At 40.0% G+C, this 23,316-nt stretch overlaps 1 protein-coding gene across 2 annotated transcripts in view; it reads left to right on the top strand.

The window, feature by feature from the left end:
• The window catches only part of LOC127658404 (R-spondin-2-like), a 94,063-nt gene that overhangs the window by 40,507 nt on the left and 30,240 nt on the right, over nt 1-23,316 (top strand). Inside the window, exons 2-4 of one of the 2 annotated variants that reach the window (XM_052147678.1) lie at nt 4,961-5,107; nt 22,284-22,427; nt 22,802-22,990. In XM_052147678.1, coding sequence (XP_052003638.1) covers nt 4,961-5,107; nt 22,284-22,427; nt 22,802-22,990 — 480 coding nt within the window. Of the gene's footprint in view, nt 1-4,960; nt 5,150-22,283; nt 22,428-22,801; nt 22,991-23,316 lie in introns of both variants that reach the window. The other variant, XM_052147677.1, reaches the window with a different exon arrangement.

The raw sequence follows: 23,316 nt of genomic DNA, 5'->3' as shown, positions 1-23,316 counted from the left end.
TAGGGTGACTTTTGATTTGATGTTAACTTTGTAAATTTTAAAATAGACAAATGTAGACATGTCCCCAAGATGCTGAATTATCCAACGTGGTCTCATAGAATAACTTTACCATAATTTTCACAAAATGTTTTATACGCGCCTCGTTGTATACCATGATGTTCTAGTAACATCTAGTTCTAGATGTTCTACAGCAATGACTCTGTAAAGTGATCAATGGAAAGGAGGAGGCGAGAACCGGCTTTTCAATATAAATAATGGTTTAATGATAAACTTAAAAGAAGACACAAATACACACATGACGGACATGTCCGTAAACGATCTTTCTCTCCCGCACGATCCTCTGCAGTCAGCCTTTATCCCTCACAGAGGCATGATTGGCCTAATACGGGACCAGGTGTGTAGGATCACGACCCGGCCCCGCCCTCTGCCCTGCCACAGACTCCTTTCACACAAATCACAAGTACAATGGCAGGTTTTCAGTTCATAAACACTTACTTTTCACCCTCTTCCTCACACAATGCTATCTTATGTCTTGTAAGACCATACATTTTAACATGTACAGTACATAACCAATTACATTTACAAGCTTATTTGAGTGTGAAACAAAAACAAAAACACGATAGCTCCTGAAGAGCATACGAGTCAACATGTGAGCCGAAAGTGTCATAGAAGAATGTGATTACTTTAGCAATGGCTTTTTTCATGCAACATTTGCTTTTTATGAGACTATTGGTTAGGTTTATGTTTAAATTTTAGGGCAGGGAGAAAGAATTTGTAAATTTAAAACTTGATAGAGCATTAACCCAAGATGTTGAATACATCTCCATGTGAGATATTGTGAGTTGTATGGTGTAGCTGATGGAAAATTCTAAATGTTTTCTTCAATAACTTAAAGCTACATGTATCTTTTGGCCCTCTAGCGGTTGAAGCATAAAACACTTTATGTCCGTTGTGATTCGGTGCTGCTCTTCTGCACGGATTAATTTAATGGTTTGAGGTCTCGGAGATTACCTGTAGAGTGGAGCCATGAAAAGCTACATTCATGTTGATATTATGTTATTCTTACACTTAAAAATGTATTACTGATATATTACTTAGAGGAAGATAAACAACACTCTCAATTGTATTTTAATATGATTATTAAAGTGATTCACTACACGATACACATTCATGTTTGTATTGTAATACACTTAGAAACTGCAGTTTCTATGTGAAATAAACACTAGAGGCGCTACAACAACTGTGTGTTTTATTCACTCTAAGTCAAGTCGTGACTTTAATGGCTGATTATGACTTTATAAATACTTGTTTATTACTCAGACCCTGCTATTTTATGATATCCATTCACTTTTCTTCAAAAACATGTTTTGAAAACCAATACATTTTAATGCTTGTAGTACTAACTCTCCTACATACACTTATTCTAACATGAATAGCTTACGTGGTAGATCACTTGATAGAGCGTTGGACTCAGAGTCGGAGGACCAAGGTCCAATACCAGTCATTAACTCTAACTAACACGAGACATTACAGAGACATAGACGCCACACCAAATGAGGTGCTTGCTTCAGAAAATTTGCTTTTTTCATTTTGCCTCTGCAGTTCAAAACACTAATGGTTAGATTTAGGCATTGGGGAGGTAAGGATGCCATTTTTAACTTCTTGTATGTATTGTAAAATACTAATGTTTAAAATTAGTCATTGATTTGGTAAGGATGTCTTTTTTTAAACGTCATATTTATATTTGAAGTTCAGGCAAACATTTTAAGTTCAGGCAAACATTTTAGGTTAGGAAGGTATGGTTAAAAAATAAATAAATAAATATATATATATATATATATATATATATATATATATATATATATATATATATATATATATATATATATATATATATATATATATTACTTGCTTTTGTCTCCCCCAGCTTGACATTTCACTGGAAAACTGCAGTCAAACTTGATATACAGCATGTGCAGTTTTATTGCAAAATGTTGTCATGCACATGTAAATTCAATGAGACTAGGCTTATTTAAGTGGTTAAACTCATGAAATGGTTGATATGAGTTAAACTGAAGACACTACATTTTTATATTACAATCTAAAGCCTAAGTGGACAAAGCAAAGTGAACCGTTATACTACAATAATAGGTCTATGCACTGCAAAGAATAAGACTGTTTAAAAACGCAAAACAAGGATTTAATAATTAATTACTTTATTGAAAATGAAAATAATGTGCAGAAATGTGCTATACATATAAATATTTAATCGATTTTTGGACGTAAATTTACAACAGAGAGATGGTTACACACTATACAAATGAATATACATTACTGTGCTATGAAATCGTTACATCATAAACAACTTGAGATGAGCATACATTCTTGGGAAACCACCTTGTACCCTTAAACAGGCTATCTGCTGAAAGGAAAAAATGGCACGCACAAGTAATGTTTGATTCATTAAAGCATGACAACCAATATAAGCTTCAACAACCCTTCCAGAAAACATATCCAAACATTATAGCATATAAATAACTTTGGCAAAAAGTTAAAAACCATTAAATCCAATTGGAAAGTGATTTCCCTTCACTGCTGTCCTGACTCCTGAAGCGACTGGACTAACTGAATCACAGTCACTTCTCGCGACACAGAGTTTATTTAATGCATCTAACAGCCTTTTTACAAATCACACTAATTATGTCTGGAGGTTGCATTAGGGCAGAACAAGTAATTTAAGCTAGAGAGAGGTGGTGGCTCTTGTTCATCAATGATCCCACATTGGCCCTATTTTATCCTCTTCCACATATGAATTTTGAGCTACGTTGTGATTGGTCAAGAAGGAGTTTGATAACATCCAGCTAGATTGCTCTTTCTGAGTACCTCAGTGTCTTTGTAAAATTTACCAGAATCTGAATATAAAACCTAAATCAGTTTATTAAGGAATGTAATCTGAATTTAACGATCTGAATTCATGTCACATACATGAATGGCTAATTCCATAAATAGCACCCTTACTGTATGATTGAGGAACAGGGGACATGGTTTGTGATATTCCCATACCACCATCAATAAAGTAAATCAGAAAGAAATGTGCTGATAGTTTTGAGCTTTTTGAAGTTACAACCTCATGCCAGTCCTGGTTTCCTCCGCTCTTTACATTATGATTGAAATAAGGTCTGAAGTGTGTGGGCTGAGTAGGGGAGATTTTTTTTTCCAATTTGGGGTGAATTTTAGGCTTCTATAAACATGTTCAAACTGTATACCAAATAACTCTATATGCACCGTGGTTGGGTAAAAACATGTCCAGATAATTTCATCATCATAAAAACACTGTAAATATACTTTCAACACTAGTTGTGCTTGAAGTGCCTCAAATCAATTGTGAAACATTTGTTTTTGTTGAAACAAATTATGCAATGTAAAATTAGCATATACTTTACATAACATAAACAGAGAATGTCAGATTCTTGAAAAGCATATCTTTAAAACTGTGATGTATAATTGTCATATAAAGCAATATATGATTAAACAACCTTTATCCATTGTCATATACAGTATGTTTATGGCTCTGATCAAGTGCAATCAAACATTTTTGTTAACATAAGTTTTGTATAATGCAGTAGTTCGTGTTCTCTGAAAAATATAAATGGTGTATTGATGTCTTAGTCTTAGAGAAAGAAAGTGGAAAGTGATGAAAATTATGAAGATGGTTCATTTGAAACATATTTTGCAGTGATCAATTTGGTGTCAATTATACCTTCTCTTCCTCCAGTTGAGTCTATACATGCTAAATTAAGGTATGTCATCTCAAAGCTTTCTCATCTCAAGCTGCAGTATGTCATCTCAAAGCTCAGTTGTACTGTACAATGTTCTTGACAACATGACATAAAATGAAAGACCAAAAGTTTTAAAAACTGGGCATACCTAAACTTTAAACTTAACCCAGATTAATATATAATTTAGATGTATTTTAAATGGTGGACACACATTTACTTCTTCAATCTGAAGTAGAGGTCTGAAAAAAGGTAATGGGAAAACAGTCAGCGAAATGCAAATGTAGGACCTAGGTTTCCTATCTCCAACAGTTCTATGCATGATATTTTATGAAGTATTGTGGTGGGTCATCCAGTTAGGGCTGTTACTCTATCTCGGTTTGTGATATTTAAAACTTGGCTCCAATCAATAGCCATGTCTCTGGTTTGCTGTTATTGTGTGCGCCCAAGGACATTTTCCTGTAAAGGGGATGCTAAGGAGCTTACATTAAGAGACCTTTATTGTGGAATGGTATGGTCGATACTGGCTCCTTTGTCTTCTACCAGCAACACGATCCGGCTTGAATTTAATGCGGTTTTGGGCTTTCAATGGCTGTCTGAACTCCATATACAGCAGTTGAGCTTTGAGTCAAATCACGGTGTTGCTCAGATTCAAAATGGTTTGTTCTGCAAAAATGTCAGGGCTTGCTAAAGTCACAGCAATGACAGTTTCTTTGGTCAGTGATATTTTAATGTGTCAATGAAAATGAGTTCTATTGCAGCATGTGTTTAAGCGTTCAACACAGAATTCAAGGCTGGTAAATGAAAGGGTGCTGATTCAATCCCTGCAAGGTGCGGGCCTTTAGCGTGTCCTTGAGCAAGGCACTTAACCTCAGGTTACTCCAGATTGTCTGTCCATGTGATATATGTATTGTAAGTTGCTTTGGATAATAAACATGTTGAAAAGACCAGCATCTCTCAACATGACCAGCATCTTTAACAGCATGGCTATGCTGGTCCACCAGCTTGACAAGCTTGGACCATAGAGATTCGTATAGAGATCTTAGCTGGTCTTTTCAGCAGCAAAAGTATCTGCTATATGACTACTTACTGCTTATGTCTTGTCTGTCAAGATATCACTATACTAGTTGTGTCAAGTGTCCATTGAGAATTATTTGGTGTGTTTTTTTCTTGCTTTATTGCAGCTAGCTATGGAGCGTACCCAATCTGTAAAGGCTGTTCGGTGTGTTCGAAGGACAACGGGTGTATGAACTGCCAACCAAAGCTGTTCCTGTTTCTACGGAGGGAGAGGATGAGGCAGTACGGCGAGTGTCTCCACGCCTGTCCGTCAGGTTACTACGGCATGCGAGGGACAGAGATTAACATGTGCTCCAGTAAGATCCTTATCTCCACAATCCCCTCTACTGTCTGTATTATTTACAGTTCAAGTTCACATGTACTAGCGCCTGCACATGCTTCCTATTTGTAGCACACATGTGAATATGCTATTGCACACACAAGTCGATTTAGCTTGGATTTGATCTTAAGCTTAGCTCTGCAGACAATATTAGGCCTACCACTAATATTAGGACTATGTGATTAATCTGACAAATATCCTGTTGGCAAATTGGACATGCAGCATATTACTACTGAAATCGTCTAGGTTACGGATGTAATCTCTGTTCCCTCCATTAGGGAACAGAGGTTACATCTGTAACCTAGACGTTCCCCATCTGTCGCGTCGAAGAAGTGACAGTAGGAGTCCAATTGAAATCACGCCATGCGCTGAGCCGTTTACGTGTACTTCTGACACAGGAGCGGGCAGGAATTTTACACGCCAAAGCGACTGGCTGTGCCAGGCTGCACTTACCCTTCCCCAACGCCCCATAAAATCATCAAAGCCTTCTGGTTCTTTACCCCCGACAGCGAGGAACAAGGCGACGTGCCAAGCATGGGAGCAGGCCGCGCCATCCGCACCTTTTCTCTCTTTATGTTTCTCGCATAGAGTTAAAGCGGCTGGGGCCATCTTAACGCTATCATATGCATCGGGGAAGGCGATCTTTCCCAGTTTTCCTATTCTTTCAGAGGGGAAAGAACCTGCGGAGACCACAGCTGCCCAGACTGGGGGAGGTAAATAGTGGTGAAATACATCACATGGGCTTTTAGGTCACATGTGGAGAATGGCGCGGTCGTAGATCCTACCTCATTGGGAGGGAGGAGTTGCTACAAACACGGCGACCGTGGGTCCGTAAGGACTGCCCAAGGGAGACGCGGGTCCGCTCCCAAGGGGACCGTACCACGGAAAATACACACAGGGGGAAAGTCCACGTGGGAGCCCGTCCTGTGGAGGACCTATTCCAGTACAGGGTAAATTGAGTACCTGCGTTGGTCTTGGTCGGTGAATTCCTCCGCTGAATTCGCGTACCAGAGGGCTATGGAGGAGTCATCCAGGGAGCCGAGTTCGATATCACGCATGATTTTACCTCAGCGGAGGGAAAGGGCGCTAGGTGCAAGCGGTCCACCCTGTCAGTTTGTCAGCGTGTACCGAGTACTACTGGCTCGGACCTGAGAAAACACGGGACGAAACTGACTCAACCCTGAGATTGTAAAATCTCGCAAAGGTATTGGGTGTTGCCCAACCCGCTGCTCTGCATATGTCTGCTAGGGAGGTGCCCCTGGCCAGTGCCCATGAGGACGCAACACTTCTTGTTGAGTGTGCTCGGACCCGCAAGGGGGCATGGCTTGGGTGTTATAGGCCAATGTAATGGCGTCCACCACCCATTGGGAAAGCCTCTGTTTGGAGACAGCGTTCCCTTTCCGTTGTCCACCAAAGCAGACGAAGAGCTGCTCAGAACATCTAAAGCTCTGCGTGCGGTCCAAGTAGATACACAAAGCACGTACCGGACACAGCAACGAAGGGGCTGGGCCTGCCTCCTCCCGGGGCAGCGCTTGCAGGTTCACTACCAGGTCCCTGAAGGGAGTGGTAGGAACCTTGGGCACGTAGCCCAGTCACAGTCTTAGGATCACGTGAGTGTCTGCCGGACCAAATTCCAGGCAGGTGTCGCTGACAGAGAACGCTTGCAGGTCCCTGACCCTTTTGATGGAGTTGAGTGCGATCAGGAGGGCCGTCTTCAAGGAGAAGGCCCTGAGTCCGACTGATTCTAGTGGCTCAAAGGGGGGTCTCTGAAGGCCCAAGAGGACCACTGAGAGATGCCAGGATTGGAACAGGCTTGGCCGGGAGGGATTTAACCTCCGGGCACCTCTTAGGAACCTGATAATTAAGTCGTGCTTACTCAAAGACTTGCCGTCTACTGTGTCGTGGTGGGCAATAGCAGCTTCATACACCTTCAAGGTGGAGGGGGACAGAACTCGTCAGCTCACCATGCACTTCCGGGAGAAGTGCATGGTGACTGTGAGCGGCGCGCCGACCCGAGTAACCAATCATCCAGCCGCGAAGGCTGTGGGGAGGACGGAGGGTTCCAGTCCAGCTCCACGCTGACGGTGGCCCTGGCAAGCATGACGGACATCTGGGCGTCAGCTTCAGACTGGGCGTGCTGGCCCGAAGGCGGCAGCCCAGTCGAGTCATCCGCATCAGACGCCGGACCACTCTCCGATGCAGTGGCGAGCTCATCCGGCTCGGGGGGCTCAAGAGGATAGGCAGGCTGGCCGTGAGGCAAGCCGCTGTTGCCTTAAGTCTGGACGGAAGTCAACGAGCATGTCGGGGACGGGTGGTTCGCGGGGATGTACCCGACGAAACCGAGTCCACTGCCAGCCCCAAATGGCATCCATCGCCAGCCGGGTCGTCCTCAATCCCGTGGGAAGAAGGAGCGACGAGGGGGTGGCTGGAGTGGCGTTCCTTCTTAGGAACACATGAGGCAGCGTCTGTGACTGTCAGGAGTGGAGAGCACTCTACCGCATCCAGGAACTACACAGGGGCGGAAAGGCATCTTTATAAAGAAGCGTCCTGAAAATGACCTTCAATGCTGCTGTGTATTTTGCTGTTTTAGAGAAAATAACTCTTTTAGAGACATAACTCTTTTAACTGCGCTGTCTAAACACCCAGGGGCAAGCTGCACTGCTGTGCAGAGAAGGAGAAAGCCGCTGATATGCACCATAGATCCAACAGCAATTGCTCAGAGATGGGAGGAACAGACTGTGACTCGCAGCTCGCTGCATACACAACCGATCGGCTCTGAAAAAAAATTCTGAATGAAACAGACGCATTTACCTCCCTTTATACCCGTATGTCCAGGGGCAGGACATGCAAATTCTGTCTGCCAATTTCTCATTGGCCTTTTCTCATAGATCAGAGACGCAAAAGGCTCTCAAGAGAGACCCCTAGTGTCGCTTCTTTGACACAACGTCGAAGTGAGCGACAGACGGGCAACTGCCATCTCATTAGATTGCAAAGTTTTTCTACTCCCAATTCCTCATGTTATTTCAAACCTATGACTTTCTTTGTTCTGTACAACAGAAAATTATATGATTGGCTGAATGACAGCCTGTGCCACTATTCACTTTCATTGCATCTTTTTTCCATACATTGAAAATGAATGGGGATTGAGGTGGTCAGTCTTATTATATTAATTAACATACAGTGTTGTTAGGTAATGTAATTTTTTCTGTTTTTGTGTATATCTCATACTAAAATGTAAAAAAAATTTAAACAAAAGCTAACATAAAACAAAAGCAATCTGAGTAAACACAAAATACCATTTTAAAATGATAATGTAAATTATTGACGCAAAAAGTTATCCAATACCAACTGAGCCTGTATAAAATGTATTTGCCCCCTTTGTAACTATATCCTCAAATCTGAAACTGCATTCAAAATGGGGTTCGGCTGGACTAGACACACCCAGGCCTGATTAATGCCAGCCCTGTTCGATCATATCAACACCTAAATAGAACTTTTTCAGCATCGTGTAGTTGACTAAAACATTTCACCCAGTAGCACACTATGCCAAGGTCGAAAGAAATTCCTGAAATTATGAGGAAAAATGTTATTTAAATACATCAGTCTGGGAAGGGTTACAAAGCTATTTCAAAGGCTCTGGGATTCCAAAGAACCACAATGAGAGCTATAATCTTCAAATGGAAAAATCTTGACACAGTTGTGAACCTTCCCAGAAGTGGCCAACCTTCAAAAATATCTCCAAGAGCACACTGATGACTCATCCAGGAAGTCACAAAAAGGCAAGGACAACTTCCAAGGAACTGCTGGCCTCTCTTGCATCAATAAAGGTCAATGTTCTTGACTCCACTATCAAGTGAAGTCAAGTCAAGTGGTTTTTATTGTTGTTCAACCATATACAGTTAGTACAGTACACAGTGAAACGAGACAACGTTCCTCCAGGACCATGGTGCTACATAAACAACATAGGACAAACACAGAACCACATGAGACCACACAGACTAAATAACATACCTATATAAAGTGCACGTGCAAACATGTGCAAAAAGTACGGAACAGTACAATTAATTACTAAAAATGAACAGGACAATAGGCACAGTGAGAGACAGTGCAGCGCCGACCAGTACACTGTAGTACAAAAAGTTTCTAAAAATGCCAAATATAAACATAACATTCTATGAGATGAGTGTTCTATGCACATAGCCGTTATTGAGGTAGCAGCCAGGTAGACACTGACCAAAAATGCCATCCATGGAATAGTGGTGAGATGAAAACCACAGCTAACCCAGAAGAACATTAAGGCTCGTCTGAATTTTGCCAAAACACACCTTGATGATCCTCAAACCTTTTACGAGAATGTTCTGTGGACTGATGAGTCGAAAGTGGAACTGTTTGGAAGACAGGGATCCTGTTATATCTGGCGTAAATCAAACACTGAATTACACATACCTACGGTCAAGCATGGTGGTGTTAGTGTGATGATGTGGAGATGCTTTTGAAGTCTTTTTTCTCTTCCAAATAAATGTGTTCAATGTTGTACACACCTCTCGCTTTCTTGTGTGGCAAGATCATAAATTCGCCCCTCTGTGACGCTTTCTGCAATGCTTGTCATGTGAAGGGCAAAGTGCCGCTTGACTCTGGCATTGAGTGGAGCTTTGACGCCTCATCTCAACTAATGTGATATGCTATTTTTAATGATGAAAGGGCATTATTAAAACTCAAAATTAATATTATTAGGCTATTATTTATGTCTATTGTGATAAAAGTCATGCTCAGCAGTTTATGTTTAAACATTTACTGATGTCTGTAGATTTGACATGCAAATTTTAATAAAAGAGAAGGTGATGAGGTTATTGAAACTCATTATTATTATTAGACCATTATTTAGTCTTTTTGGATGAAAAGACATGCTCGCCAGTTTACAAAATGAATGGGAATTATAGATCTGCTTTTTTCTTATAATGCTTAAATACTATATAGTGTCTTGGCAGATTTCGGTGGTGAACAATTCAAAATGATTCAATGATTCACTCGAAGCACATAAGACATTCATCTCCAGAAGTGGTCACTTAACTAATCAATTAATGAAACTGTACAATTTTGTGAAACAGAAGCAAGCCACACCAAAATACCTTTTATTGCAGTTAATTTTGCGCAAGTGTGCAGATAAGTTGATAAACTTGAATCATTAAAATTAAGCTTAAGTTTGTGCTTTTAGCTTATTCTTTAAAAAACAACCCCAGAAAACATGTTCGTAGATCAATGATTGTCTCAAATTTTTCAACCCTCATGAATTTGCATCCCTGTGAGTTATAAACATTAGACAAGGATTACAGTCGGACCACTGATTTATGTTTATTTGTATTAATTCACACTGGGTTGGTTACATAGTGATTTTGGCTTAATACCTCGGGATGTGAATTAATTTTCAATAATTCAATGATCAGAGTCAGCTTATACCATGGTTACCACATGTAGTATGCAGAAAACACAGAATCTATTCATAAAAATAGCATTAGCAATAAAATGCAGAACATCATAGAATATGATATATTTGATTGTACAACTTATCAAATTGTTATATGTCCTGGTGTGATAATTAAACTAAAATAAGTCTCTGATTTAATTGAATAAATTATCTGCAAGTGATGCACACTTCAAAATGAATGTGTAGAGCTGTTTGCTCATTCGCCAAACACCTCACTAAAAACACCTCATCGTGATCATCACACGTGCTTATGTGTGAGATGACAGAGACAGAGTGCACTCTGAAGTGTGAAGCGCATACAGACTATATATTTATTTAATGAAATCACAGCTTTACAAGGATTAATAATTACACTGGGCAATGGAGCAGACTGCGTATCTGGAGGTGAGAAACTACCATTAAAATAAACACAAAACCGCCAAAATAAAAGAATGAACACATGTTTAGTATTACACTTTGTGCCTTGAAAAGAGTGGGAACACTGTAGAAAGTCATACAGATTTGGAACAATAAAATCATAAAGGTTTGGAACAACATGACTTGTTGTTGAGTAAACAATGACAAATTTTTTATTTTTAGGTGAACTACCCCTTTAAGGAATGGGATTTTAAGAGAGTGCTCATTTACTTTGCAAATACAGTGAAATATATTTTCCATATGCTGTCATTGGTTTAAATTCAACATGAAATTATGTTCAAATAACTTAAATCTTTCTCATTGAATATCCAAATATCCAATATAATTTTGTCACAATACAAAAGTAAAATGTTGACTTTAAAAGCTGTCTGTAATACACATGGCCAAAGATCCTTTTGGTCCCTTAACTTGAATCAAAACAATTCTCTGCAGAAATTTTTGGATTCAGTATCAAACAATAACATGAAGAAAAATTCTCATAGCTGTCTGTAAAGAGCAAAACAAAAAAACCTATTAGAATTATGCATCCCTCTTGCCTTCATTCCTTTTATTTTATATCCTTATTTTAACTCTGAGCCTTAGACTCTCTGGACCTTTGTGGTAAAATGAAAAGCTTGAGGTGTCTGAGATGTTACTGAGTGCTTCGTATGAAAACAGAACTCTAACTCTTGGGATTGTTGGAGTCAAACTCCTGACAGACAGACCTAAAACAAGTCTTTAAAGTTATGTCAAGACCTACAGTACTAATAACACAGACAGAGTACAGACACCCTTGCAATAAAACCTGGTCACTCTCACTCAACAACTCAATACAGATTTAGATGCCAATTTGATCATACCTTTTAAAAGAAGAGGAGAAGTGTTGCCCCTTTTACCATAAACTGGATATCAGTTGACTCAACATTCCATTTAGAACATCCATTTATTCACGCAGTCATCAAAGTATGCAGAGGAGGCCCCAAGTGATAACACCTCGACATTTGTAAACTTTTGCAAGTCATACAGTAAGTAAGTTTTGAAGAAGGAAAAAGGTCTAGTTTTCTGATTCCTGTGTCCCCAAACCATTCGTTTTACTGTTTGAATTTTGATTCTAAATGATGCAGATATGTGTCCAGTTTATTTGGATTCCTTCACGAAAAGAACTTCTCCCAGAACAAAACCTCATATTGTCACGTACCATCAAATCTCAGTGCAAAGCCCACTTTGATGTGATCACATTTTCAGTCATGATTTTGTAATCCAGCTTCGCATTTGACCCTCCTCAAGTTACACTCTTTCTGTCATCTTCGCTAAGCTGTACATGTCTGTCAGTCATAACAGGATTTTCTATCAAGGTTCGAGCAAGAACTAATCATCGGGTCACTGGAAACAATTTCGAGGACAACACATTCATTTAGCTCTCTCTTGAACCACCACTTTTCTAAGAGCCATGAATGGGGATTATATGTAGTTGGTGTTTTTAAAAAACAGGCTCTGAAATCACTTAAGCAGCAGCTGCTTATCATTAGACCCAGATTGTGTGTGCGTGTGTGTGCGTGTGTGCATGTGTGTGTGTGTGTGTGTGTCTGTGCGTGCGTGGGTGGGTGTGATACTATCTCCTTTAAGAATACTTTGCAAAATCTCCAGACCTAAGCTAAATCAATGGCAAAAAGAAGACAGGTTTGCTCTCTATCTGTGCACTCTTCCATTGGAGCCATGGGGTGGGGTTGTTTTTTTTAAATCCATGCAAGCCTATATCCACCACACTGAAGAATCTGAGCTACCTCTGGTGAGCATCATATCCGTGACCCAACCCTGCAATATTGCAATGCACACAAGTATGTACAAGGAGGGCTAGACACAGTTTCCCACTTTTCCCTTCTCTAGGAAGATGGGTCAAGTTTAGGAGCTGCAGCTTACCAGATGAAGACAGAGTGAGGGAAGTAGATAAATGCTGGAAAAGGGGCTTGGAATGAGAGAAAAATTGTGGGTTGGCACCGTAATCTTTTCCACAGTGTTGTCAAGTGGATGTTCTCTTCCTCATTCATCTCAAACAATCCTTGAGGCTCCCTGATGATTCCCTACACATATTAAGTCATCCTGGTGTCATCACATTACAACCCCTTCACACTTTTCTCTCATGAACACATAAGCAGACACATTAACAATAGGCTCAAGGCTGCATGTGAATTAGTAGCTAAACCGCAAACGGAGAGGCTTGGTCAGCTATAACTTTTCCAACAGTCATCAAGCTACTTATCTTATCAAGTACTTATCAAGGTACTTTGTGCTTCACATTGGCAGGGAAGATTTGCTTGGGCTTGGGGAATTGAGATGAGTATTATTGTTCATAGTTAAAATACTTTATGACTTCATGATATATTCTTCAGATGATTGACCGTCCATAGCAGTCCCACTGTCAGACCTTTTATAATGATACATTGTCCCCAAATGAACCACTGCATCTCCCAGATCTCTCTTTACTTCCATGGAAAACCTTTTAAAGAGGTTTTTGATTGCCAATGTCCTGGAAGTGTAGTTCAAGTATCACAGTTCATTCAGGACTAGTAAATGTTCCACATTAAACCTCCATGTCAAGTATAATTTTTTCATCCTATTTTATAGTGTTTTATTGTTCTTGGTGTTGTAAAATCTGTTACTGTTGTTCTGTTGTTGTAGTTATTTCCACATTGTCAATATTTTAAATAAGAGAACACAGGCATTTGGATTAGTCTGTTCTATACCTTTCTAAGCCTCGGTTTTACGGGTATGCTTTGATATTCCTATGGGACAAAGGTGAACCTCAGCCACACGAAAGGTCTGTTGCCTAAAGTGATACACAAATGCAGTTAAATAATCAACACAATTCAACCATAAGCCCTGCTAAAGCTGCCAGACTCCTGTTGCCTACCTTCTGGAAACAAAGGGGTTATTTAAGTCAAAGTGATGTCAGTTGGGACCTGCAAAAGAACTATTGCCTTTGGCCCATCTGTCATATACCCAGACCAGAGTATACGTTTTGCCATACAATATAAGCGGCACACCTATCCTTAATCAATCAGCAGCTCCACTAAAAAATGTTCTATGGTTTCTATGAGTCCTTCAGAACTATTTGATAATTGGGAATGTTTAGCATGGTGTCTCCTGTAATGAGTGTGATATAACCTGTTAATTGACCAGAAGTTTGACTTTCTCCTGGTGGATGATAAAACAGCTGAAGAAATCCCAAAAATGTACATCGAAGGAGGGACCCAAGCCAGATCTAGAATCAGAATATGATAAAGATTAGGAATCAGGCTATTTTAACTTGGGCCAATAAATAACCACCTAGCAACTGCCCACAACACCCTAGAAATGCCCTAGCAACCACCCAGAATACCCTAGAAAATGCATAGCAACACGCTTCCAACCACTCAGAACACCTGACCAGACATCTTGAAACACCTTGATAAACCCTGTTTTTTTCTGTTTCATACAGACCACAGCAGAGAGGCATTGCTGCCACAAGCTTTGCAGGATTAGATCACCCCTAAACTTCACAGTTCAACTCAACATGCATTTTACTTCAATACCACATTGAAAACCAAGTGGTGAAAAAGGAAAAAAGTTGACAATTTCAACTTCCTCCAGTATAGGTACCTGGGACATTCTTTTAAGGCTCCTGTATTCATTTTGTCCCTCTAATTCCATACAAATACCTGATAAATGTCAATATATGAAAAACGCATACACAGATCAGCCACAACATTAAAACCACTGACAGGTGAGGTGAATAAGATTTATTATCTCATTTCAATGGCGCCTGTGAAGGAGTGGGATATATTTGGCAGCAAGTGAACAGTCAGTTCTTGAATTTCATGTGTTGGAAGCAGGAAAAATGGACAAGCGTAAGGATCTGAGTGACTTTGAAAAGGGCCAAATTGTGATGGCTAGACGACTGGGTAAGAGCATCTCCAAAACGGCAGGTCTTCCAAGAGAAAAATGTTTTTGCTCAGAGGTTGCTTTTCCTCAGGAGACTTGGTGGTGATTCTCAGATACCTCTCATTTTACAGTCATCAGTGTCTCAGATGTTTATCCAAAAATGACTTAGGAGAAATAAAAGGAGACACAAATGAGACATGAGAAAGTTATCAGAGAAAAGGAGAAAAGACTGAGAATGAGTGAGAAGCTCAGGAACATGAAATTTCCACGTATGCATTTGGCAGATGCTTTTATTAAAAGTGACTTATTTCAGTACACTTATTACAGTGACAATCCCGCAGAGCAACCTGGAGGTAAGTGCCCTGCTCAAGGACACAATGTTGGTGGCTGTGGGAATCAATCCAGCAACCTTCTGCTTACCAGTTCTGCACATTATCCCACTATGCAACCACCACTCAAATTCAGAGTTTAAGTCTATATTAAGAGTGAAATGATGAGGAAATGGGGTTAGAGCTATGCTTAGTTGTTAACATACAGTAAGACAGAACTATACTGTTTATGTGCATAGGGCAGGTTATTTTTTTCTGGTAAGTAAGTCTGTAGTCGGTTCCAGATGCTTTTATCCAAAGCGACTTAAAGAAGTCTTATTACAGGAACAGTCACCCTTTTTTTTGCTGAAAGACACAATGATGATGGCTTATGACTTAACTCTTGAATAATTTGATAATGAATAAATATTGTGTGGTAGTTTAGAGAAATGTTTGAGTTCATATTGAGACCTTTGTCTTGGTTCACTGTTTGTTTAATTGTTGATAGCTCTTCTGAAACTTTAATGGAGTCAAATGTGAGAGCACCAGAGTCTTTAGCTAAGGATACAAATCTGAGCACAGTGTGTGATATTGTTGAGATCTCTTCTGAAACTTTAGAGTAGACAAATGTGAGAACGCTAGAGTATTTTTCTCAGGAAAGAATGTGAGAACAGGAGACTTAAGCGAAGTCTCCATTTGACGTTCATCTAACCTCATTTCTGTCTTTTTGAGATATTAAAGAGGTCTCATTTGTGATTTTTCTTTCCTCTGGGTTGTGGGGTGTTCCCATTATGCAGTGGTTAGTACCTACCAAAAGTGGTCCAAGGAAGGACAACTGGTGAGCCTGTGACAGGGTCATGGGCACCCATGACTCATGGGTCATCAGACTGCCCATGCTGACCCCTGTCTACATCCGAAAGTGCCTTCAGTAGGCACGTAAGTGTCAGAATTGGAGCAATGGAAGAAATGTAATGGTGGCCTGGTCTGATGAATCACATTTTCTTTTAGATCATGTGGATGGGCAGGTGCATGTGCATCATTTACCTGGCGATGAGATGGCAGCAGGATGCATCATGGGAAGAAGGCAGGCAGGTGGAGGCAGTGTGATGCCCTGGGCAATGTTCTGCTGGAAAACATTGGGTCCTGGCATTCATGTGGATGTTACTTTGACATGTACCACCTACCTAAAGTTTGTTGCAGACCACATACACCCCTTCATGGCAACAATATTCCCTGATGGCAGTTGCCTCTTTCAGCAGGATAATGCGCCCTGCCACGCTGCAAAAATTGTTCAGGAATGGATTGAGGAACATGACAGAGTTCAAAGTGTTGACTTACGTAGCCTCCAATTCCCCAGATCTCAATCCGATTGAGCATCTATGGGATGTGCTGGACCAACAAGTCCGATCTACAGAAGCCCCACCTCGCAACTTACAGGACTTAAAGGTTCTGCTGCTAACGTCTTGGTTCCAGATACCATAGGACACCTTCAGAGGTCTTGTGGAGTACATGCCTCGACAGGTCAGAGCTGTTTTGGTGGCATCAAATCAAATAAAATCAAATCAAACGAGGGGGACCTACACGATATTAGGCAGGTGGTTTTAATGTAGTGGCTGATCGGTTTATATTTTGTAATATGTATTTTCATGTATGGTTTACACTGATAAAAAATGTCATTACAGAGGACAAAATGTATTAGCACCTATTCAAGCCCTTTAACAGTGGCACTGAGGTTAAACATACCAGAACAGAAAACTTTTGTTTTGAATATTACTTGTTACTGTCGAGAATGAACATTCAGTAGAGGACACTTTTTCTCACTGATGACAAGAATAATCATTCAATATGATGATTTTGAACCCAAGTTGATCTTATTAAACTGCAAATTTACTTAACATTTACACCTCTTTTGTGCATGGCATTTTAGTGCAAAACCTGCATCTCATTCAGTTTGATAATTTCAGCTCAGCTCAGATTTTGTGGTGCCTGATTTGTATAAGTAATTGAATGAATTAGATACAAACATTTTGCAGACAGCACATGTAAATAAACTGCACTTTCAGCAGGTGCAATTCATTTTTAGTGAATTCCACCCTAAGGTACATACATTTTTTTCTTCTAACTGATATCAATGTTGCAAGATAACAGTGATTTTTGATATTGGAGCATCTGCACTTGATCACGGGTGACAGATCACGGACACATCAGTCAAGTCATTATCTTAGACATGCCAAAGCAAAAGGAATGTGCTTGTCAGTAATTCAGTAGAATGGGGTAAATTTCAGGGTCTATAAACATTTGGAAGAAGAATGATGATTTCCCATGCGATCTTGTTGATTTGTTTTTTTTATTGTGAATGGAAGTGCCTTTATGGAAATTGATTGGTTAGTGTCATAGTGCTCACAGAAAAGTTTCTTGAAAAATACTCTCTCCCTGAGTGTAAGATGATGATGATGAGGTTGTTTGGACGTGTTAAAAAAAGCGTGAGAGATGAAGAAAGGTGGCTGGAGGCTCTGCTGTTCAAAGGGAGAAGGGGAAAGACTTTCTTGTTGGGAAGGAATGTAGACAAGGAGACTGGCTGGTTAGTTGGAGATGGTCTAATTAGGGGGCATGATGCTGAGAACCTTCATGAAACCCAGAGAGGATCAGAGATAAAAGAAGCCTTGTCTCTTTGTAGCATGCCAAATATTCTCTCTCTCAAACAGACAAATTTTATATATATTTTTATTTATTTATTTGTACTCACCTTCAGACTGGTTAAAGTCAATTGCTTCACACTAAAGATTGACACAGATACCTTTGTACCTAAGTGGAATCAGCAGTGTTGCTTCACATGGATGTGGACGGCTGTAATCTGAGATCCAAAGCCTATCAGGACTCTGAAGGAGCTTTTAAGAAGTGCCATAAATTAGACTGCCCCCGGTGGCTCCTTTTAATTACACATACCAGCACATAGCCCTGTTGGTGTGGCGCGTATAATTTTGTTTTGCCTGTCATGCTATTTGCAGAGTCACAGATTGATGACATGCTGGCACGCTGCTTTTGATATGTTGCGGCAAGGCGGGGCATGGGAGGAACGGTGTGGCTATGGAGTTAATTTTGTGCCATAATTAAACAAACAAATGCAGCATTTTGCAAACAAACTCAATCTGCTTTGCAAAGGAAAAAACCGACTCGCAAACAAACGCGATCTGCTTTGCAAAGGAAAACTCGACTCGCAAACAAACAGAAAGCAATGTGCAAATACAAAGGTCAATTTGAGTGAAAACGAGCAGAGGAGTAACAAATATGTATAGTGTTTTACAAATATAAATAAACGAGCCAAGATCATATTTTACAAATAAATACAAACCATCCTACAAATTGCTTGTAACCTTTAAACAAATACCAAACCTATTGCATACAAATGCATACCTGTCTGTTATGACTGTGCAGATGGCTTTTTATGAGATCCCTCGGCTCGATTTTCTCACAAATGCATCCAGGCAGATTTTCTCACAAATGCATCCAGGCAGATTTTCTCACAAATGCGTCCAGGCAGATTTTCTCACAAATGCAGTAGATCCTCTTCCAAAACAGTAGATGGCGCTCCCGGTATGGAAGCATATGGGTAGCAATATTCAATTTGACATTTAATATGCAAAATGACAATGCAATATGTAAAATGGCAATGCATTCTGTATATAAATTTACATTTTACATTACCATTCTAGCAACGTTTGGTGCAAAATGAAAATGAAATTACATAATTTACATTTGCCATTTCATACACTCGTTTTAATATGCATTATTGAAACGCTTTATAAGTTGCAAAATTAAAATGAAAATGTATTACAGAAATGATTAGATATGTGTAACATGTTCAAGCAAAAACTGTGGCAAAATGATCATTCAAATGTTATTTTTCTTAATTGCATTTACACTCACAGTCAAGACACTTGCGATTGCTTTTTCATGAAATGTCCCGCAATGAATGTAGCAAAATTCAATGTGCACATTGAAAATGCATTCCGAGCCGATCATGCACCTGCCCCGCCCTCTCCCGCCCTCTCCTGCCCTGTCAATCACTGCATCAAGGCGGGGCTCGGCAACAGGTAAACATAACATGTTATGGCTATGTTACGTGTTTTGAGTTTACAGTCTATGGTTTTGAGGTGTTGGAAAAATGGCGGCGGCAGAGCTAATACGAGCGTTAACTTCACTAGCAGATGAAGTGGAGCGTGAACAGAGAAACGGTAGTATTTCCGAAGATTATTACGAGTATGTAGGTGATAGAACCAGTACGTTGTTGGAACGTCTGGGAGAATTTTCTGCCTTATGGCTTTGACCTCTAAAGGTACGTACACACTGCCAGCGACATCGCGCGCGACAGCGACTCAATACCATTCATTTTCAATGCGAGCACAGCGACTTCCGGCGACACGAGCTGTCGCGACCGTTGGCGCTAGATGTGGGCGTGTCCAGCGACGCGACAAAGTTGAGAAAAGTTCAACTTTGGAGCGACTAACGGAAGCGACAGCCAATAGGAGAGACGACGGGAGAGCTCACGTGATCCTTCTCTCTTTCTCTCAGCTCCTGCAGTAACGGAAAGATGGATGAAAGGCTAATTCTTGCTGTTAGAAATGTTCCAGTGCTCTATGATATGTCTCTTCCCACTGTACAAGGACATTTTAAAGAAACATACTGCGTGGAAAGGTGTATCTGAGATCGCGGGGATTTTATGGACCCATACAGACCGACATTTGCATTTTCGCCGCAGATAAACAGCCGCTCTGGCAAACAGCACGCCTTGTTTCTCATTCATCTTTGATATAAAGCATTTTATGTACTGATTCCATTTATATTTAGTCTTTTCCCTACAAAATGTTTGTTTTTAGTGGCAAGAAAAGAGATTCGCTGTCAACAGCAATGGAATGACATCCGTGAATGTCATTTATAAACGTTACTAGGCAACCAGTAGTGGGAACACCCACTAGCGACTTCGCCAGCCACTGGCGACCTGCAGCGATAAAGTCGCTGGCAGTGTGTACGTAGCTTTAAAGGTGGTGGAAGAACAATTGTATTCGGAGAGGCCTAGGGGAGTGGGGAGACCACTTCATCTGCTAGTGAAGTTAACGCTCGTATTAGCTCTGCCGCCGCCATTTTTCCAACACCTCAAAACCATAGACTGTAAGCTCAAAACACGTAACATAGCCATAACATGTTATGTTTACCTGTTGTCGAGCCCCGCCTTGATGCAGTGATTGACAGGGCGGGAGAGGGCGGGAGAGGGCGGGGCAGGGGCATGATCGGCTCGGAATGCATTTTCAATGTGCACATTGAATTTTGCTACATTCATTGCGGGACATTTCATGAAAAAGCAATCGCAAGTGTCTTGACTGTGAGTGTAAATGCAATTAAGAAAAATAACATTTGAATGATCATTTTGCCACAGTTTTTGCTTGAACATGTTACACATATCTAATCATTTCTGTAATACATTTTCATTTTAATTTTGCAACTTATAAAGCATTTCAATAATGCATATTAAAACGAGTGTATGAAATGGCAAATGTAAATTATGTAATTTCATTTTCATTTTCATTTTGCACCAAACGTTGCTAGAATGGTAATGTAAAATGTAAATTTAAATACAGAATGCATTGCCATTTTACATATTGCATTGTCATTTTGCATATTAAATGTCAAATTGAATATTGCTACCCATATGCTTCCATACCGGGAGACTAACTCTAAATTAATCGCATAGCGCCATCTACTGTTTTGGAAGAGGATCTACTGCATTTGTGAGAAAATCTGCCTGGACGCATTTGTGAGAAAATCTTCCTGGATGCATTTGTGAGAAAATCTGCCTGGATGCATTTGTGAGAAAATCGAGCCGAGGGATCTCATAAAAAGCCATCTGCACAGTCATAACAGACAGGTATGCATTTGTATGCAATAGGTTTGGTATTTGTTTAAAGGTTACAAGCAATTTGTAGGATGGTTTGTATTTATTTGTAAAATATGATCTTGGCTCGTTTATTTATATTTGTAAAACACTATACATATTTGTTACTCCTCTGCTCATTTTCACTCAAATTGACCTTTGTATTTGCACATTACTTTCTGTTTGTTTGCGAGTCGAGTTTTCCTTTGCAAAGCAGATCGCGTTTGTTTGCGAGTCGGTTTTTCCTTTGCAAAGCAGATTGAGTTTGTTTGCAAAATGCTGCATTTGTTTGTTTAATTATGGCACAAAATTAACTCCATATGTGGCTGTCTTGACTTCCTCGCAGAACTCTTTCCCCTCCTCTAAACCTCCACCCAATTGTAATGTGAAAACAGAATGAAGAACTTTAACATGTTCTAAGTTTTTGATAAGACAAGGTCATTTCATTGCAGTGATCAATATAGATCTAATTCTTGAAAAAACTAACATTCCGTTCCTCACTTTAGGCTGATTAGGGTAAATCAATCAATCAATCAATCAATCAATATATCTATCTATCTATCTATCTATCTATCTATCTATCTATCTATCTATCTATCTATCTATCTATCTATCTATCTATCTATCTATCTAACCTAGGCTGTTTTTCTTACAATAAAGTGTGTTAAGCCTTCAAACTTCAAGCTTTAAAACTTAAACTTTCAGGCCAGGCTTTTCAAGCCAAGTTTGTCTAGTTGAAAATCTACTGTACCACCACTTTCTCGACTAGGACAGTTGATCAGAGTAGAAATGTCCTGCTTACTCTTGGATGCTTACCTTCCTTCGGTATAAAGTGTTTTGCCCTGCACTTATGCCCTGCACTCCAAGGTCAACATGTATGTATAAGTATTTGAGAAGAGGTTGCACTGTGCTATCTCAATCCCCTCATGTGAAGGCCTCTCAAGGCCTTAAAATCTCTTTTCAAACCCATAATTCCTCTCTCATGTTGATCCCTTCCCCCTTTTAATATGCCCCAGATGAGAAGGTCATGTCTGGTGTCCTGGTGATGTTTATCTCTGTTGTTGCTTTGCAGGGTGTAGGATAGATGACTGTGAGGCCTGTTTCAGCAAAGACTTCTGCACAAAGTGCAAGCTTGGTTTTTACTTGCACAAGGGTCGTTGCTTCGACAAGTGTCCAGAGGGTTTTGCTCCCCTGGAAGATAGCATGGAGTGTGGAGGTAAGTGACAAAGATAATACACTAAGACAATCTCAACCTGTTTTTATAATAAAAAAAACTGTTGATTGGAGTTGAAGATGCTGTCTATTTGGTTTAACATTAAGGTTATGGTATACATTGTTTTTCCCACGTGCCATTTCATCTCACACATGGTCAAGCACTCAGCCTTTAAAAGTTTACTCTTTTGACTGAAAATCCATGTGGATGTGTTCAACGCATGCTCACTATAACTGCTTTGTGATATTATTGTAGTAAAGTATTGTCCAAGAAGGGGCGACACGTGGAAAACTGAAGTATACTTAGAATTGTACTTTATTCATTAGCATTGTTTTAGACATTGTCCTTGAATTCCTGCTCTGTTTTTCCCCTAATAGAGGGTTGTGAGGTGGGCCAATGGAGTGAGTGGGGGACCTGCACTAGAAGAAACAAAACATGTGGCTTTAAATGGGGGCTGGAGACCCGCACACGGCACATTGTGAAAAAGCCTCCAAAGGACACAATACCATGTCCCACCATCGCCGAGTCCAGAAGATGCAAAATGGCCATGCGACATTGCAGGAGAGGTGAGCTGCTCTGTATGTGTGTGTGTGTGTGTCAGTTTATCTGCATGATTTGATCAGCATATGTGTATCTTCTCAATGCCTTCAATAGAAGTCCATTTTTAATATACAAATCATTTATTCCATCTGCAAATCATAATTTAATTTGATTTCCAAACCTTCTCCAAAGGAATAAGAGGGGTCTGTGTAGCATTTTGGTTATTTCATCTGAATCTCACCTGTTTAAACTTGAGCTTTGCTATTTTTGAATGAAAAAGTCCTCTGCCCAACCTCAAGCCCTAGATTTGGACTTTCAGTGTCGACTGGCATTTTCATGCATGATTTATTAG

The sequence above is a fragment of the Xyrauchen texanus genome, chromosome 17 (assembly GCF_025860055.1).
Source record: "Xyrauchen texanus isolate HMW12.3.18 chromosome 17, RBS_HiC_50CHRs, whole genome shotgun sequence".
NCBI lineage: Eukaryota > Metazoa > Chordata > Actinopteri > Cypriniformes > Catostomidae > Xyrauchen > Xyrauchen texanus.
Note: the sequence above shows the minus strand (reverse complement) of the source record. Positions and strands in the feature narration are given on the sequence as shown.